This window comes from Python bivittatus, unplaced genomic scaffold (assembly GCF_059951505.1).
Source record: "Python bivittatus isolate LINGU-HERP-01145 unplaced genomic scaffold, Pbiv_v1 ctg000340_np1212, whole genome shotgun sequence".
In the NCBI taxonomy this organism is placed as follows: Eukaryota; Metazoa; Chordata; class Lepidosauria; order Squamata; family Pythonidae; genus Python; species Python bivittatus.
Window position 1 is genome coordinate 3,910,876 of NW_028277056.1, and position 19,440 is coordinate 3,930,315.

Below are 19,440 nucleotides of genomic sequence, written 5' to 3' on the forward strand. Positions count from 1 at the left end.
TACTGAAATAAGGTGGCTTCTTTGCCTGGAAGTTCACAGATGGTTCTGTAATAGTGAATGTGTGAATGGGCACATGTCAATTTCACTAGAGGCTTCAAGCTATATTTCTGGGGGCGGTTCATTTGAGTGCATCCAATATTTTATTGGTTAAATCTACTTCTAATAAAGGGAGATGTCCTTTCTTAGAAAAATGTTTTTTAAAGCAATCTTGTTAGACTCTAGAACCAGTGGTATGCAGGAGAGTATTCACATCTCGTGTTGAGCCATAGTTTTTAAAAAAGTTTTTAAAAGTTCTGACATTCTTGCAAGTGTTGTTGATTTCCACTTTGCCCCTCTTGCCAGTGGGGACAGCTGTCTAATCTGGACGGTTCCATTCATAGTTGGTTTAGCTTGTAACTGGTTTGTTAGATCAGGGATAAACCAGAATACTTAGTTCACACATAGCACCAAGCTAACACAGATGGAACTACATCTACTTTTTGTAGCTGCTCCTGCTAGCAGGAGGAAACAAGGAAAAGTAATTCTCATTTAGAAGGAAGCCATCATTCTTTACTATACTGGCTTACTTGTGAAGAACAATTAAAGGTGTAGATAAATTGTGTTTCTTTATAAGTGAAAAGCGTACTTAGGTTGCATGAACACGTTCAGAGATCCCAATAAGCAGAACATCTGAAAACAGAGCATCTGTGTGTATCCGTTTCAGGTATGCTGAAAAATAATTAGACATCTGAAACTTCCTTAAGATTACAGTTAATTTTTGAGCCTGGATGGCTGGATTTCTGCGTTTCTTAGTCCTGATGTTATCATACACCTCTCATACACAAGCACGCAGCCGTTTGCCAGAAGAAACTGTTCCCCCAGGCTCAAGAGAATTATAGCATGCTTGGCCAAGCCCTGCCAGGTTAAAATCTTTGTTGAGAAGCCCACGTGGTTGCTTTCTCAGCTGGCACCTTGCTTTACACTTCTCCCCACGGCCTTTATTAGCACACGCCAGAAATGCTTGGCATTGTCTTGGGAAAAAGTCTCCTTTTAGGTAAGCAAAGGACCACATGATTGTCCCCTAGTCTCACCACCCTAAAAAGGCAGAATATCCCTTCTGGGCCCTTGCTAGCTCCTTTCCACATTGGCTCCCCTTGTTGGTTGGTCAGAGCAAACCAAGGGTTCTAGCTGTAGCCAGTGAAGTGTATGGGTCAGCTTTGAAAATATAGGATACATTTACCCTTCTATGCCAGAGCAATCAAAGATTATTGGTTACGTTCCATCAAGTTGTTGTTGACTCTTAGGGACCACATAGGTAGATTTTCTCCATGACTTTCTGTCCCTAACCTGGTCTTTCAGGTCTTCTGATGGTGCATCCCTTGCTATTATAACTGCAGTCTACCCTGAAATTAAAATTAAAAAGAGATTTTAATTAACTTGGTTTTTATTTACGGGGTTCATATACTACTACTCTTGGCAAAGCAACAGTTTATAACAATAAAATCCAACCAAAAATAGCCAAGGTAATAAATGTACTTTTCAGGGATGGGGGGGGGGGATCAAAAAATGAAGATGTCAGCTGCAATCATGTGATCAAAGCCCCAACCCTGATTTTGGCTACCATCTTGATTTTTTAGCACCCTTATCTCAGGACAGTAGCAAAGTCACTTTGGTTTTTTTGTTTTTTGTTTTAAAGTCAAAGCTTCCCATGCTACATTTAAACCCACACTTCAGGTAGTCCTCATTTAGCGCCAACAAGTGGGACTGGCAACTTGGTCATTAAGCAAAGCAGTTGTTAAGTGAAACCATGACTGAATGTTGCTTCAGCTTTCCTTTGCTTTACAGACCTGTGAAGCTCATCAATGCAAGGATTGGTTGCAAAGTTACTTTTTCATCATTGTTGTAACTGCCAAGGGTTGCTAAATGAGGCAGTTGCTAAATGAGGACCACCTGTACATTTATACGGCAGTGCTTTGGAGAAGAATTAGAAATTGGTTCAATAAAGTGGGGGATTCCATACAGCCCATATTGACAGGTTAAGCTTGGGATCCATGTGGGAGAAAAATACTAAAATGAAGAAATTCAGCATAAGAGTTACTTCTATAAAGATCAAGATTCTGTCGCAAGCAAGATAGTATCACTCTTTCAGTTACTACTTTTCGTGCCAGTTATGAAAAGAAGATCTTATGGCCTGCTTGGCATGTGAATAAAATTAGAAGTAATTTTATTTGCCTTTACACTTAACAAAAAACATAGCTGACTTTGCAACTGGGGGGAAATTTCAGACAGATTTTTCCTTCCTGCACAAGTGTTTTCACACCTAGTAATTCTGTATATTGTGGAGTGTTAAAATTCATTACCTTTGGAACACGAAGGCAAACACATCTGCATTGAGGATGAGAAATGTTCTGCTTTGAGAAGCCTTCCAGTTGCATTGGTTGGAACCCTTTTAAAAAAGAATATTTTTAAAGCGGCCTCACTCTTGCTTTAGACTGACATAGTTTAAATATTTTAAGTTATTACTGTTTATTTTTAAACATCCCACTAGCAGAGGAAACTTAAGACTCAAAGTATATATATTTTTGTTTGTTTCAACCAAAAGGCAGAAACGCTTGTGGGGGAGAGAGCAGGTTTGATGGCAATTTGAGATGCCTTCATAATGTGGGCTTAATCTTATTTGTTTTTGTTAAAAGAACAAAGATTAGAGGAGGCAAAAGCCAAGGGTGGTGTCACTGTATTTAAATGACAGAACCAAGATAGACGTGAACAGCTTCCCTGGAAGATACACGACACAAACATTCCAGTGTGAAGCCCCAAAGACGTGTGCCAAAAGTAATTTTTAAAAACCCCTAAATTTGAAACACTGGCAATTGTGAAAGGGCTACGTTGGCAGGGGATAGCCTTATCGACTGAATGGCACCTCCTGTTTGACCTGGTAAGAAATGTTGAATTAGTGGAGTGACTTAGTCTGCCTGCGGTTTGGAGGTACAAAAACATGGCACAACTGTAAATTGGATCTAGTTCAATTTGAAAGGGGGCCAGTTCACTTGAGATATAAATGCAGAGTTTGGGCTAGATGTTTCTCCCGAATATGATGAGGATCCATTCTCTTTCTTTAGGCATATCAAATATGAGGGCTGATGTTTATTAATGTCCTGAATTCCCATTGTGGCCATTGGGCAAACTATTCCGTCTGTAGTAGAAAAGAAGAAACTAGACTTTTTCGCCATATCCTTTCACTGTCTCCCATTAATTTGTTCCACTGTGGTTGTCTTAGCAACTAGACTACAAATCACTATATTTTTCTCTAACTAAAAGGGGAGGGATAAAGGAGGCAAATTTGGTTAATTAAAAAGTGTTTGGGGGGAAGTGAGAAATAGCCTTGTTGGACGAGAGTCGTGTTAGGCTACGATAGCAAAAAATCAGGAGTCTGGTAGCACCTTTTCCAACTAACAAATTTCATTAAATGAGCTGCAGTTCACAAAAGCGTCTGCCTTTTAATGAAATTTGTTAGTCGGAAAAGGTGGTGCTGGGCTCCCCCTGATTTTTTGAGAAACATCCTGTGATCTTTGTAGAACTGGATCTTGAAGACGAAAATAGCTTGGAAGAAGCCTTTTGTGATAAACTCAGTATCTTGCCCCATATTTGGTTAGGAGGACTTGATGTGCCTTGTGGCAGAACTGGATGGTTTGAGGCCTTGATTCTAGCCATAAACATAACAGTGGGACCAGAAGTCCATCCAGGGTGGATGCTTCCCCCTTTCATCAAGCAGGCCAGAAGAACCCATGAGCTTCTTTGTGGCTAGTTCCTACACCAGCGCATTTGTGACATTATAAAGAGAGGAATTAATTCGGTTTCATTTTAGCACACAGGATGCTGGGTCTTCTCAACTGGGTTTAGCTGCCTCTGTCTTGTTATTGTTGTTTCTGGTTTCTGGTTATTGTTTTTAACAGTTTACTATGCCTTAACTTCTACTAGCTACTTTCATCAATAAATGGGTTTTCCATGGAGAATCATGGATAGATCAGGATATACACCTTTTCGTCAAGGAACAGTGCTGCTGACCAAACCAGGAAACACCCATGGGTTTGATTGGATCTAATGTAACGTTATACCTGGCCAATTAATAGTAACAAGAGCTCAGGTTACATGTTAGATATTTGCCATTAGGCTGTGGTATTGCACAAGCTGGTTCAGCCTCACTTGATACGAATATAAGCACTTACATTTAAGAAGCACGGAGAAAAAAATCATTCTACCAACATAATTTTGATTAAGGAGGTATTTGGCATTCCACAGAAAAGGATATCCTGTTAAGAAAAATCTTTTGTTTTGCAATAACATTATTAAATGTGAAAGATCTAGAGTGCTTTGTTACAAACTTCAAAGAGGATTCCCTGTGGGAAGTGCAGGGTCAAATGTATCAAATTTATAATAGTTGACAGAATAGTTATTTTCCAAGTCTTATTCGTGCCTCCCCTTCCTCAAGAGCAGCATATTTTCTTCAAACCGTTAACACATTGTCTGCAGGTCTCCAGTTAACTTTGTCTCCCCACTCCCCTTTTCGCATACTTAAAAGAAATAATCCTATTTCTGTCTCCTGAATTAGGAACTATCTATGCTCCTGGCCCCTCTTGTAACATGTTGGCAAAACTTTAAGAAAATCAGCATTTTTGAGCAGGTTGGACAAACCAGCAATCTGCTTCTCTGAGGGATTCTCTCTGATATCACTAAAAAGTGCAGGATAGGGAATATTATGTACTGCTGAGATCAGGAACATCCACGTGTCATGACCAAAATGTTCATTTTTCTGTAGGAAAGTAAGCCTAGGTACTTTCTATCACAAGGAGTCTAACCCTCAGTAGAGGGTTATTTATTAGAAGATCTTAGGAGCTCCCCTCTTTGAGTTCCTGATATCGCTTGCCAGCATTTTAGAATCTTTCATTTTTTTAACCTGGCTTGTCCAAATCTCTGCTCCCAGGAGAAAAGATGAGAGGTGGTGGAAAAAAGTTCAAAATTAGATCCTGCTTTGGTCGGCATGCTGTTGCACACATCAGGTGTGTCTGGACTGTCTGAAGATGAGAAAGTAAATTCTGGACAGACCAAGAGACTCCCTAGCCTTTTCTTCTCCACTTTGGTATCTTCAGGATGTTATTAGGATTGCAAATTTCCAACTAGCGTGACTCCTTCCTGTCACACTCTGCCCTTCGCATCATCTCTGTGAGGAAAACGGACATCAAAGCCATCAACTGCCTTCCAAAAAACTTGGAGAACCTCAACAAATCCTGACTGCAGTGGTGGAATTAACTATAAATGGCAAACAAAACTGAACTGAGAGGGATTCCCCTTTTAGACCAATCCCTGTTTAGGAATTTGGCATGTGTGCAGGGGTGGGAGGAAGACAGGGTTAGAAACAAAACTCTGCATTTGACCCAGGTTCTTACCTTGTCAATTCAGATCTCTGACCCTCATTGAAACCATTCTGGAATTTTCCCAACCGGCGAATATATGCTCATAGGTGTCATGTCCTGAGGCTGTGTTCCATAAAAGGGCAAGGATAGGAAAAAAAGTGTAATATAAATTGAGTTAATGACTACTGATTAAAATTAATTGCCTGTATAATAAGGCATTCCACACACACAAATTGTTCTCTTATACATATATTATTGTCACAGACACAGAAAGTGGGGGAGGAGGGTTGGAGAAACTGTGCAGAAATATTCTTACTATATAGGCTTATTCAGTGGCAAGTCCCATTAAGCATTTTTTTTTTTTTAACTCCCAGTTAGGTTTGCCCAGGCTATTTCAATGCTGGGATCTGCTAACCCTAGTTTACTCAATGTAAGCTGGGGTGGAAATTGGGGAAGAGATCCTTGGGTTTTGAGCTCTATGGAAGGAAGGGAATGACCCTGGTGGTGTTCTCAAGATTATTCTGTAGTAAGATCCACTGAGTTCAGCCACTGTTATTCCCCAGTGAACGTACGCAGGATTTGTAGACCTGTTCAGGCAGCAGGCTAACCACCTTCTCTCTGCATTCCCCTCCATGGAAATGCCTTTGAGGATCCTGATTTTTCAGAGTGTTTATTCAATTGCAGCATTTTTCGTTTTCTCCATGCACGTCAACCAGCGTAGGGTCATCGGGGGACGTTGCTACCTTTTCACCCCTCTCCCGCCTCCTTTCTGTTCACTTGTGTTTGTTACTTTACACTGCTGTTCATTGCTGGTGTCGAGCAGCACCTTTCTCATGAGACTCTTCGCCAATCTGTAAGACAACCCCACAGATCCTAGCCCCTTATTTGGGGCGGAGAACTTATCTTTCTTTGGGGTAAATGCCACATGTCACTGTTTTGTGCCATCTTAGGAAAGGTGAGACAGGGGTGCCCACCCTGTCCTTAGTGGTGGGTGCTGTTTCATAGCGATGCATGGCTTTGCGTGGCCTTCATCCTGGTACGAGAAGAGCAACTACCTTGGGTTGAAGGGTCTATTTTAAATCCACTAAAAGTCTTGATTAAATGGATAGTTTTGCAGGGTTGAGGAGGGAGGAAGCCATTGCCCGCAGGCTTGTTTATTTATTCCTTTTGTAAACCAGCATAATCTAACCAGGGACTCCCGACAGTTAACAACAGGGTATACATCAAATTGAAATATACACAGTGAATGAAAAACAATAAAGCATCTAGCACAAACTGTAATTAAGAAATGATTAATAGTAATACAAAAGCAGTGTGTAATAAGAGAACAGACCAGCTTCAAAATCAACCAATAACAAACCTAACTGGCCTGTGTATGTATGTACGTACATACATATGTATGTATGTATGTATGTATGTATTTAAATTTGCTATGGAAGAAGAGAATTGAGCTTCTCTGCCTTAATGAGGGCTACAAGTTCCAGGATTCTGTACCATATCCCTAATTCTTGCATTAAAATTCCTCAGTGGTGTCTGTATGAATCTTCTTTTTTTTATCATGCCCTGTGATACCGGCTTGGCAGAGGGGGCAATTCTGATCTCTGTAGATGGCTGAAGACAGGAAGCAAGAACCACACAGCTTTCAGGAAGGGCTCCTTAATGCTCATCTTGGGTCGATACAGCATCTCAGGAGGTGAAAGAGGAAAGAAATAATTATTTGAAGCACTTCTTCCAAGGTTTCTTCCACCTGGCCTGAGTTGCTCTTTTGGTGATTTGCTGCCAAAAGACCTGCCTTCTATGTCTTGACTGTTTATGTCTCTTTTTCCCTTCCTTCCCTTTCCCAGTCTGCCCCCCCCCGAATCTTTCACACTGTCCCAAAGAACAGCTGGCGCTATTGAAAAGCAGCACCTCTGAACCTCAGTCCCCCCAACCACAGAATGGGGTGTTTCCAGCAGACAAATGGGTTGGCCGGTGCATGCCAGCTGACAACATTCTGCACCAGCCACAACTTCCAGCAGGAACATCTGCAAAGGGTGTGTGTGTCAAAAACTTGGCAGCCGCAGCTGTACAATCAGAACTGTACCCCTTTTTCACCTGTGTCAGTGCTACCACCTTGACGTTTTTGGGCACACAGATATATAGTACACATACACCAGTGTTTCTCAACCCTGGCCACTTGAAGACGTGTGGATTTCAACTCCCAGAATTCCCCAGCCAGCCTGGGGAATTCTGGGAGTTGACGTCCACACGTCTTCAAGTGGCCAAGGTTGAGAAACACTGATATACACTCTGGTCTTTTATGGAGGAACACTAGGATATCTTTAGAAATGCATTTTTAAATCATTTTCTTTAAAGGTCTCTGATACATAACTTACTATATTTTCTTACGTTACTTGGTTATTGTTTGTTTTCTTTTGGGGGGGCTGTTCTGAAGTTATTGCTGATTAACATTTTAGCCTCTACTCCTGTTCTAGAAATCCTGGGTCTAATGTTACAGAAACAGCTGTTGGCGTGTCCTATAGTGACCTGAATTGTGGCATTATATTTGTCAGGCGAGAGGGGTCACGTAGGTGCTAGTGCTGGTAAGTGGGAGGGAGCTGAACTTAGAATCGCCTGTTGGGAATTCCTGAAAGGCCATTCAGATGTGAGAGTAGTGGGCGTTAGCAGCAAGTTTGGGTTTTTTTCTTGATCGATGCCTTTTCTAGAGCTCCAGAGAATCTGATCTGATCAAATGATATGTTATTAAAGGCACCCTCCCCATGTCTATAATGGGTGCAACTAGAAGCTTCTTGGGTTTTTGTTTAAATATAAGGAAGAACTTTCTGATGGTAAGATCTGCCCAACAGGGCAGCAGTCTTCTTGCAGAGGTGGTGGGTTCTCCATCTCTGGAGGATTAGAAGAAGTCTGGAGAGCTACCTCTTGTAGATGGTTGAACTAGTTCTCCTGCACATTGTAGAGGTTTGGACTAGGTGATCTTTGTGGTTCCTTCTGACTCTCCAGTTCTATGATTCTAGCAGCTTTCATGTAGCCTGGCAATGCTAGAGCTTATTTCTAGCAACTTTGGTCCAAAAAAGCCTACAAGGTGGAAGGTTTGCTGGCCACAGGGAACAACCTAGCCCAGTATTTCTCAACCTTGGCAGCTTTAAGATGCGTGGGCTTCAACTCCCTGAATTCCCCAGCACAATATAGGCTGTTCCTACATCTTTTAGTGGTAACATGGAAAGCAGGGACTGATCTCTGCAGTGAACCTCACTTTTAATTCAGGAGTAAACAGCCCTTGGGGGCAGATGGTGGGCATATTTGGAAATTTGAGAGCCGGAACCCTTGCTCCCATCTCCCGTAGCCCTGAAAGTGCTTCCTCTATCGCTCGGCTGACCGTTGTGTCTTCTGGGGAGGGAGCAGGTGGGCACCCACAGTGTTTATTTTCTGAGAATCTTTCTCAATCCCCTGTGGAGCCCCAGAGGCATTCTGGAAATAAAGAAGATACATAGGTTGGCACTTTGCTGCGCAATAAGAAATAAAACCAGTTAGGGTGGGTGCAGTGGGAGATGCTGAGCGGCAGGCTGACCCTCCTTGTGTCATCTTCTTTCTCTCTTTCCCCTCTTATTCCATCCCATTTTAATTCTGCAACATCTGATAAGAATAACGGAGGATTGGATGATTTCCCAGACCCCTTCCTACCCCTGCAATTTGATGATTCTAAGGAAAATCTATAGGTGTGATGTAGCTTGTTCAGGACAAAAATGCAGTGACCTGTATAATGGGCAGCTCTAAGGTAAACCTGCACAGCAAATACCTCTCGTGTTCTTCACAGGGAGTTACGTTGACCCTGGAGATACCGTTCAGGTGACCTTTTCAATATTCCACATATAGAGAATTGAATTGATGAGACGGATGCTACTAAGTGCTTTGAAGGAGCTCAGGAGGTTGGGCCCTTGGCAATCTGAATTGCCATTTTTTCTGATTTTTTCTCTGTTTTTTCTTTTTAACCAGCAGAGAAAGTTCTTCACATTTTTTCTGTCACTTTGTTTAAGTAATAAAGACGGAATCAAGAGTTGGTAGATTCACTAATTAACAGGGTGCTTGCAGGAGAAGTGACATTTTAGTTACGGAATTGATTTGTAGGCTCCCTTTCTGTTGGAAAAGCACTCTTGAGGCTCCGTTTGTGGGGGGATGCATTGATTGTCCTTATTTGCAGGAATACATGATATCACAGAAGAAGCAGAGTTGCTTTTCTTTTCCTTTACATCATCATAATCTCTTACTAGAAAAGGAAGAATTAAAAAAAAAAATGCCCTTCATTGGTTTAACTTAGTAAACTGATAAAACATGAGATAAAATGACAGTTAGCGAGCTACATATAAATCACTACAATAATTGCTGTGCAAGGGTTTAAATTGCTCTGATCTTGGAAGATGCAACCCGCTGTAATCCTTTTGTTGTTTCGCTGTACCAGTTACCTGAAATAATTCCTTCAAATATTTTGTGCTGACTCAGAATGTGGCTAGCAACACTAAATTGGTGTTGGGGGGAGCTTCTTATTTAAATTTTGTATTTCATTTTGCACGCCTCCTGAGAATAATTAAAGTGGCTTGAAATATGGTGGGATGAGGCTGACTTTGATTCTGTGAAATCTTGCTTCCCCAGTCTTGGGACCCTCCAGATTTCCATTGTTCCCAGCCAGCCACTGACAGATCAATGAGAGTATGGGAATTACAGTTTTCACTTAGGGAAAAGATGCCAAATGCACAGATGTAGGATAGGGGTCTGTTGGTTTGGCAATAAAAAGATAAAGAGCTCAGCTTGCTTTCTGATCTGACATATCCCAAACAAAGAACTTGGAATCGTAGCTGCTTGCAGGCTGAATTTAAATCTTGACTGTAAAACCAGCAAGCAGAATTTTAGGCTGGATCAGTAAAATTAGCCTCCGAGTCATGGCCTCTTCCAATTCTGTGTATACATTACCCTTGTCAAAAGAATAATTCAGGGCAATTCCTGATTTCAGAGTCTGAAGGTTGTAATCCAAACTTACCCACTATGGATGATGTCCCTATTACACAGTGGGGCTTCTGAGTAAACACCGAAGTTCTGAAAGCGGCCAGTTAAAATGTGGCACGGTTCCTGGCGGGATAATAATCCTTTGTATGGAACCCAACAGATTAAATCAAAAAGGGATCTAAAGATTGTCTGAGAAATTCTGCTCTTGCACAAATGCACTTCAGTTTCTGCATAGAAATAAGATTGCTTCCAGATTTTTAAACATGCTATCTACACGGATGGGATTTTTCTTATCGCAGTGCTTACTGTTTGAGTTAAAGTCATGCCAAGCCACCCCCAGAAGTGACTCCTGAGCACACTCCCCCATCTCATGCTCAATGTAACTGTGTCAAAGGTTAAACTATTGGTAGATTTCCCAGTTGGAGCTGAACAGTGATGATTTTTGTCTCAGGGAACTCTCGAGAGCCAAACCAGCAAGTGTCCTTGAAGAGAACAAGGAGAACATTATATGAGACATTAGCTGCGCACAGAGAGCCACTCTCCTCTCCCTGCCGATTTTAAAGCCATTTATGATTTCCAATGTGAAACGTCCAAAAACTTGCATGCATTTTAGCAGTGCTAAGAGTAGTGACAGCATTTCTTTTCTTGGCCAGGACGTGTTTAAGACAGCTTTTCTTTAATCTTGCCAACCCTACGACAAACAATGAGGATTAGTACCTGCAGGATGTGTTGCTTGTGGTTGAAACCGCAGTGCTCTGACTTATGTGGTCTTTTTGCCCATTCTGCCATGGCTGTGCTCCTCAAGTCTTTCCACCGTATTATTCTGGCTTTGCATTATGTCCTTGGCAGCATTTTCCCCAAGCTCCAGACCAAACATTTGGGACCTGCCATCGAAATAAACACACACACGTATTTTTAACAGCGAAGATGGAGCCGTATTACAAAGGAGGACTGTGCAGCGTCAGGGTATGAAGGCGGAAAGGTGGTTAGGAATGCGCATAGGCCCGCATGTAGCACCCTTCAGCACCTCTTTTAAAGATGTGGTGTCTCTGCCTGGGCTCGCCTGGCGCAGGACGCATTTGATTTCAGGAGGCACCAAGAGGTGCTACATTCACACCAAACACCTTTTCCTCTTTGAATCTGAATTGCTGCACGATCCTATTACAGAGTAGAGCCCCTGCTTTGCTTTGTACTTTATAACCTTGTGGGTGGTACCCTTCAAAGCTTACAAAAGAGGTTGAGCTTCTGCAAGGACTTGTGACTTTTGTCTTAGGTTGTCTCGCCAAGATGAGATACCCTGGTGAGTTATGCCCAGAATTTCCCCTTTCCCCACACCTTGCTGTGCCTTCTGTCTCTACAAAGAGAATGCATTTTATCCTGGCAGAAGAGCAAAGAAAGATGCTCAAGAGACTTTCTGGAATGAAAGCAAGGTCCTGAAGGGTAGCCCATGGCTCATCATTTATTCATTTATGTTCTTCTATTAATGAAATTAAAAGGAATTTCTCCAGTCAACTGCTAAATCACCAGCTAGCCAGCCAGTCTGTGTAGATACCTGTAAATTGGCTAATCCAGAACCTTAGCAGGAAGAGGATTCCTATTTTCAAGACAGACCACCTGCTCACACTACCTGTGCTTTTGCTTATTGATAATTTGTTCCCAGCGTGATGTCTTCTGTATTATTCTGTGATGCAGCTATTAGTCAAGAGAACCAAGAAAATCATTTCAGAATGAATGTCTTGGTCTTTTTGTCCTGCCTTGTCTTGAACATAGCCGAGAAGCCATCCTGTCCTTTGTTGTCTTCTTGTGAACCCTGTGCTGAAGTCTGCCTGCAAGGTTTCAGTTCATTTCTAAGGTTGGCAGGGTTTTGTGTCTTCTCCAAGATTGTCCCTTATGATCCTAACCTGGTCCCCTCTCTGGTTCCCATTCCTTTCCTTGAACTGCTTTGGACATCTCTCATCTAGAAAGACCAGGATAAGCTTTTCCTCAAACCCTAGTTCCATACATGGTATAGTGTGGCCACCCTTTGGCCATGCTGGGTTGGAATTTGGAGAATTAGACTCCCATGCCAGAAATCTACTGGGATAGAAAAGTTTTTCCTACACTAGGAGAACCATAACTACAACCAGCGCCTCTGATCATCTTGGGCTCATAATTGGTAACATTTCAGTTTCATCTTTGAATGGGAAGTAAAGGCAGGGGGAATCCCACATGTTCCTTTACTATTGTCATTGACTGTATACCTAAGTCTTAGCCGAGTTATCCTTGCTGGCATTTTAATCCAATCAACCAGGTAAGGACCTTCCCATCTCCCACCAGGAAAAGCTTGTGGAATGTTTTGGAGTAACATAACTAGCAATGGGAGAAATGCCAGGATTCAAGTCCATTTGTAAATAAAGCCTTTTGTTTCTCTTTTTAACAGGGGATGCAGAAATTGGCTAGCCAGTACTTAAAGAAAGAATGGCCTGGTGTGAAAGCAGATGAGCGAAATGATTTTAGGTAATTGTCACCAAGACGTCCGCTTCTAAGGGCTCGCATTTGTGATGTTGTGCTGCAACCGTATTCAGTGTTTCTCTGTCTGCAACTGATCCTCTGCAACCTCTGGCCATTAATGGATGCAGAGGAAAAGGGCCCAACCTGCAGCCTTTAGCAGGTGGCCTTAGACCAGTGGAAGAGGAATTTTTACATACATGACGACATGGCTGGGGAGTAATCGTATTATGTTTTGTGGTTGTAGTTGCAAATTTACATGCCCAATAAATAAAATGTGGGGCTTATCCTTGCCCTGCTCAATAATAGATGGAGCACGATCATCCAAATCAAATCATTCAAAGGTCAAGCTTGCCCTGAGCCCAATAAAAATTGCCTGTGGTGGGGTGTGCCTTAGAGATATGAAGAGTGTAGTAAGACAAGGTGCTGATGTATTGGTCTCCTTTGTTCCCCCAAAATGGTGTCTGTTATCTTGTGATGGGACCACTTCTGTCTAGAGCAGTGTTTCTCAACCTTGGCAGCTTTCAGATGTGTGGACTTCAACTCCCAGAATTCCCCAGCCAGCCTTGCTGGCTGGGGAATTCTGGGAGTTGAAGTCCACACATCTTCAAGTTGCTGAGGTTGAGAAACACTGGTCTAGAGCATCAGCACAACAGTTCCTCTCCAAGAGGATGAGCAATGCAGTGCAGTTCTCCATGCAAGAACAAGTTGTATTTCTTCCCCTGGAGGGCCTGATATGGCTGGGGGCCTGCCTATAATACCTTTTGATCTAGAGGTTGGTGGGTCCCCTCTTGACTAATTCTCACACTGTTTTATAGGCATGTTGGCAGTCTTTTTCCTTCAACTGTATTTTTTTCCCCAATCATTCAGACTGACAAAGTAAAATTCCCTAGGTTTCTTGGAGTTCCACAGCTTACAGTCCAGATATAACAAAGATTAAAAAAAAAAAAATGTTAAAGCAAATTCAATTTGTAAATGAATTTGAACAGGATATGCAGAAACAGGCCATAAATGGTAAAGAAAGAGATGCAGTACTGGTGGGATTGAAGATTTAAATTTGGAAAATAAAATTGTATTAGATTGGTTAGGGATTTGAATTATTTCTCTTTTCCAGTAAGGCAAGTTTTGGGAAGTTAGCTATTGTTTTTGTAGTCTGCACGTGAAAAATGACATTGCTCAACCATCCCTTCCTTGTTCTTCCCCCACTGATCTGGATGCCTCCTGAGATTTATGTCTGCATTGTAGGAGCCTGTATCCTGTATGGAAATCATTTCTCGAAAGCACAGGGCAAGTGGCTCAGTCCAGACTCAATATCTGCGAAAACTATAAGAATCTAATTTCGGAACCCGCCAGGGCAGTGAAGTGCTTTAAAGAACAGCAGCTGAAAAAGGTACCTTCTGAGAATTTTGTTCTGTCCTTTTTACTTAGAGAAGCAACGTTCAGTTTTACGCAGGTGCTGTTTTACCGAAGAATGTTTGTTCACTTTCTTTAATCTTACACTAGTGATAAGGAAGAGTTGTGTTGGTTATTGTGGTGTCTTCTTTTCCTGATTCTCTGTGTCATCAGTGGTGGTTTGCACCACCTCCCCTAGAAACACTCATTCCTTCTTGCCCCTTGCTTATTTATTTATTTGTTTGTTTGTCTGTTAAATTAAGATCTGCATTGCTTTCAGGAATTCAAAGTCATAAGATAACAACATTCTCTCGTCTAATTTAATCCGCACAAGATGGCCATAAAGTAGGTTGGCTGAGAGATGATGCCTGGTCCAAGGTCATTCGTTGAGCTTTCATAGCTGAGGGTAGAGTTGAATTTGGGTCTTTCCCCTGCTCCTAACCCATCCACTACCCCACAAGACTTTATCGTAAGCTACATTTTATTGATTGGTTTGAAGTGATTTCTAGACCTCCACAATCATATAACTCTTAGTGGTGTGCAGAAATTGAATTATAGACATGCTGCAAAATGTCCAGGGGAAGCATCTCCTCTTGGCCTCCACCCTCCAGGTCACGGTGAAGGGGACTATGAGCCATTTTCCCCAAGTTGTTTGTATTGGGCAGGTTGTTCCTGCTTATCTGCTCCAGCTTTCTGGAGCAGCCAACCAAATATGAATGGAGAAAGCGCAGCTAGGACATGAGATTGATACCAGCTTCTCACCAGCATTCCCTACAGTGATTTCCCATCCATTTTTTTTCCATAGCATGTGTAATTTTATGCATAGTTATGTGTATGCATATATACTGTATGTATCTTTTTGCATTCTACCCTTTCCTACCCTTTTTTTTTTTAACCCCACCAATGTCAGACTTCCTCCTAGAGGTTACATCATTTTGGTAGCCCTTTCATATGCTATTTCCCAGATCCTATTGGCTATATGGTAACAAGAAGCGTATACCCTATTCCAAGTTCACAATTATAACTTGAGCTTTGGGAGATGGGGACATATGAAGAATACTGAACTCACAAAAGGCATAGAGAAATCTGTAGTGGTTGAAAAATGAGAACTCTGGTACATTTTAAGAAAGATGTCCTACCCCAAGAAAAGAGAAACAAAAATGAGGAAGGATCTGGAGTATGTGATGCTTGAGAGATCTTATGTTTGGGATCTGATAGAAGCTTTAAATCTATCTATGTGGCCGCTAGGAGTCGACACCAACTTACTGGACAACACCAACAGCCACTATACCAGGCTATACTGGGAAGCCATTGAGATTCACAAACACCAGCACAGCTTCAATAAAAAAGAGGAGAGTCTAAAAATCAACAAAACTTGGCTACCAATCCTGAAAAATACAGCCTGCAAAGGTCAACGAACTCAGCTCAACCACCAGGATGTGTGAACAGTTCACACAATGAACATACTAATCACCCCCAGCAGCCACTCATTAACAACTCAATAGAAGAAAAAACCCTGCCTAATCCCAAGGAAGATACACAGATATTCTGACACCAAAACAAGCCACTCGTTAACCCAAACCTGACACACCCCCTAACCCCCCACCACATACCCACAATCCCCCCCCCCTTCAGATCTCTATAAATACCCACAAAAGGGTCACATCATCCTGGACACAGAGAGAACTGCTCCTGTCTGTGCTCCTGCTCTCTGAAGATGCCAGTCACAGATGCTGGCGAAACGTTAGGAAACAAAACTTCCAGAACACGGCCACACAGCCCGGAAGATCCACACCAGCCATCGTATTCCGGCCATGAAAGCCTTTTATTATAGACCCTAATAAATTGATAATAATTTATCAATCGCATGATCTCTACCCTTAGGAACAGATTACTTTCTGGAAGAATCTATCCTTCCCTCTTCTCCTCCAATTATCAAGAGCCGTATTGCATGCATTTTCCCCGAATAACTGGCAAACTGTCTGCTAGCAGCCGACAAAAGAACTGTCTTTGTAAATGAAATTAAATACACCCCGTGATGGTTGCAAGAATCTGAAAAATAAGTGTCTTTGGAGGTGGCTTTGAAATTTTCCAAATTATACTTGGATAGGCTTTGAGTTTTAGGTGTGGTGCCTTTTAAAAACATCCAAGGAATTATCCAAGATTTTAAGGGTGCAGCGGAAATTGAGATGTTTCAGGCACGTCCTGCAAACGCGTCCCAGGCAGCTGGCCAGAAAATCAGTACAGAAGCAACCTTGTGGCTTATTACATAGAGGAGACTAAAGAAGGAAAATTTTGCTTTTTATTATTGTTATTATAGAAATGAGGCAGCGGGCGAAGTGCTTCTTGTGAGATCATCACTTCCAAGGTTAACTTTTTAAAAAGCTTTGCACTAATAGATTTTCGGCAGAAACGTGTCTGGTGTTATAGGGACCAGTTCATGTATTAATCCATAGCCTACAGCTGTGTTTCTCAACCTTAGCAACTTTAAGATGGGTGGACTTCAACTCCCAGAATTCCCCAGCCAGCCATGCTGGCTGGGGAATTCTGGGAGTTGAAGTCCACCCATCTTAAAGTTGCCAAGATTGAGAAATACTGGCCTAGAGACACTGGCCTACTTTGCATCCAGTCTTGACATTGATTTAAATGGTTTGCAGATCACTGTTAACGATGGAACAAACATAGCTTTTGCAAATCTGTACACATGGTGCAAAACCAAACCATGTTAAGTCCAGTTCTAACTATTCAGGAGAAACCGTGTTTCGGAAGAAGATGTTTCAGAGCAGAGAAGTGACAGACACACTTTTCTTCTGCCTCCATCTACAGAATTTCCTGTTGGGGTTTGTGATCCCCACCCAATTTTTACCAATGGGCCGCATCGCTTACTTTCTGTAATTTTAAAATTAAAAAACAGTGTTATGTTGGACATGTTAATGTTTCCAAATTGTTTTGTTTCATTCCATGTGAAACACTTCACAGGCAAGTATTTACATGTGAACATGTAAAGAGAATTATAAACTTTACCAGCAAGAAATTAGAGATGGCCCCACTGCTTTCTTCGACCTTTAATGCCATTTAGGCACAGACTTTGCTCTTATTCTGGATGTCACCATTTAGTTAAGGTTCTTGGGGTATTTAGCAACCTTCAACCAAGTGTTAGTAGGTCAGACAGCATCTTGTATAAGAAAAAAAATATAATCGAGCCTAAACATCTTTTGCGATATTTGCACATAAAATGTTGGCAAAATTTACGGTGATCTTACTCAAGCAGTATAACATAGTGCTAAGAGAAGAAAACAGCACAAATTATTTCTCAATGTTGAGAATGCCAGAACTTTGGATTCTCTACATTGGAGGTGAACAGCGAAGCTAATGAGTCTTGGATTTCATGGAGGGAAAAAAAATAGTTCAGGTTATGCTTTTTCCAGAAAGAGCAAATGAAACTGCCTTCTCTTTCGTCCATCACACTCAGGCTGCCTGAATTCTGACTAGCATCAGAAACCTGAAGGGTGGGCCCAGGACATTCCTGGTCCAAACTTCCTTTCAAAATGGAGATGCAGGTTGAACCTGTGGTCTTCTACCTTCAGAGCAATTGCTTGGCCACTGAGCTGTGTTTGGCAAGATTTCCCGTGCATTAAAGTCAAATAGAGAATTATATTTGGGCATCTTTTCTGCGTCCTGTACATAGTAGCAGTTTCCTTGGTTTTGCATTTGTAAAGACATTTAGCCTCCTCACTAAATTATTTCCTTGAGAAAAAAGCTCTGGAATTAGAGAGCAATTGTCCCTACTCTTAACAGTGCTCAAAACGTTAAAACTAAAAGATTTCTGAAACCAGGATAAAACAATTAAATTGAAGAGGGAAGAGGTCCCCAAAAGACAATAAAACAGCAGGGTTTAGTTTATATCCTATTTTGTCCACCAAGAATGGTGCAGAAGGAGGCTAGCTATAAAACAGAATGCCATTAAAACCTTAAATATTAACTCTAAACCTCTTGAATAAAAAGAAATGCACCTATTGCATTAAAACCTAATTTAGCAACAAACTGGGTTCACCATGCTAGGAGGCGCTCTTTCCCAACCCCACGTCCCCCAGATACCTTGAAACGGCAACCCCAAGGATTTCCAGCTGACCCAATCTGGGAAGCACAAACCTATTGTGATGTTACCCAGGGATGCGAGCAAGTGTCATCATTATGCAGATGACATTCCACTTGACTTCTCCTTTTCATCCGAAGCAGGTGAGGCTTGAGCAAGCTAATGGCAGGAGAACAGCTAAATAAGAAAAACCCAGTCCAGGCAAGATGGAGATATGTTTTGCGGTGTTTCTTTCCTTCCTTCCTTCCTTCCTTCCTTCCTTCCTTCCTTCCTTCCTTCCTTCCTTCCTTCCTTCCTTCCTTCCTTCCTTCCTTCCTTCCTTCCTTCCTTCCTTCCTTCCTTTCCAGTAAGGTAGTGACCTTCACCCTGTCCTAGAGGGGCAGGGCATTCTCCCTCAAGGATCAAGTTCATGGGTTGGAAGTGTTCTTGGATCCATTTCTGTCACTAGCAATAATAGTATCTTTTTGGATTAGGTTTGTATGCCACTTATGACCACAACAGTGAAAACTGCTATATTTATTCAAGTGCCAATCATCTCCTCTTTGGATTCATGCAAGAAATGATGTGTGAAGATACCTTTGGAAGTAGCCTGCAAACTTCATTGAATCTGAGGCAGCATAACTAGTGTCTTCATTGGGATTAAGATTTAGCACACCCCTGACCTGATCATAGTGTGCTAAAGTCTGTTCTCTGCATGGGCCATAGTCTGGCTCTACACCAAATACAAAGTACTAGTTTTAATGTTGAAAACTCTGGGTGGCTTAGGACCAAGATACATCTAGGAGTGCTTCTCCTGTCATTATTTACTCAAAACCAAAGTTAGTCACCTGAGACTCTCAAGCTGAATAGTACTTTGGTCATAGCCTGATGACCTGCCAGAGAACGTCCTTTCTAAGTAGGCTTCTCTGGTCCCCATTACCTGGTCTTTTCGGCCCCAAAGTCATTTTACTTTCCCTTTCCCAGGGATTTTAAGAATAGCTTCATTGTTCCACCTTTTACTGATTTACCTTTTGCTGCTAATTTTAGCTTGATTTTTTTTTTTTATCACAGGTAATTTTCATGCTATCGCTAATACTA

The 19,440-nt window shown here is 41.8% G+C and overlaps 1 protein-coding gene across 2 annotated transcripts in view; it reads left to right on the plus strand.

The window, feature by feature from the left end:
- Nucleotides 1–19,440, plus strand: part of FCHSD2 (FCH and double SH3 domains 2) — a 150,684-nt gene that overhangs the window by 60,651 nt on the left and 70,593 nt on the right. For both annotated transcript variants that reach the window (XM_088140448.1, XM_088140449.1), the window contains 2 exons: nt 12,808–12,884; nt 14,121–14,265. In XM_088140448.1, the coding sequence (XP_087996574.1) occupies nt 12,808–12,884; nt 14,121–14,265 (222 nt within the window). The remainder of the gene's footprint in view (nt 1–12,807; nt 12,885–14,120; nt 14,266–19,440) is intronic.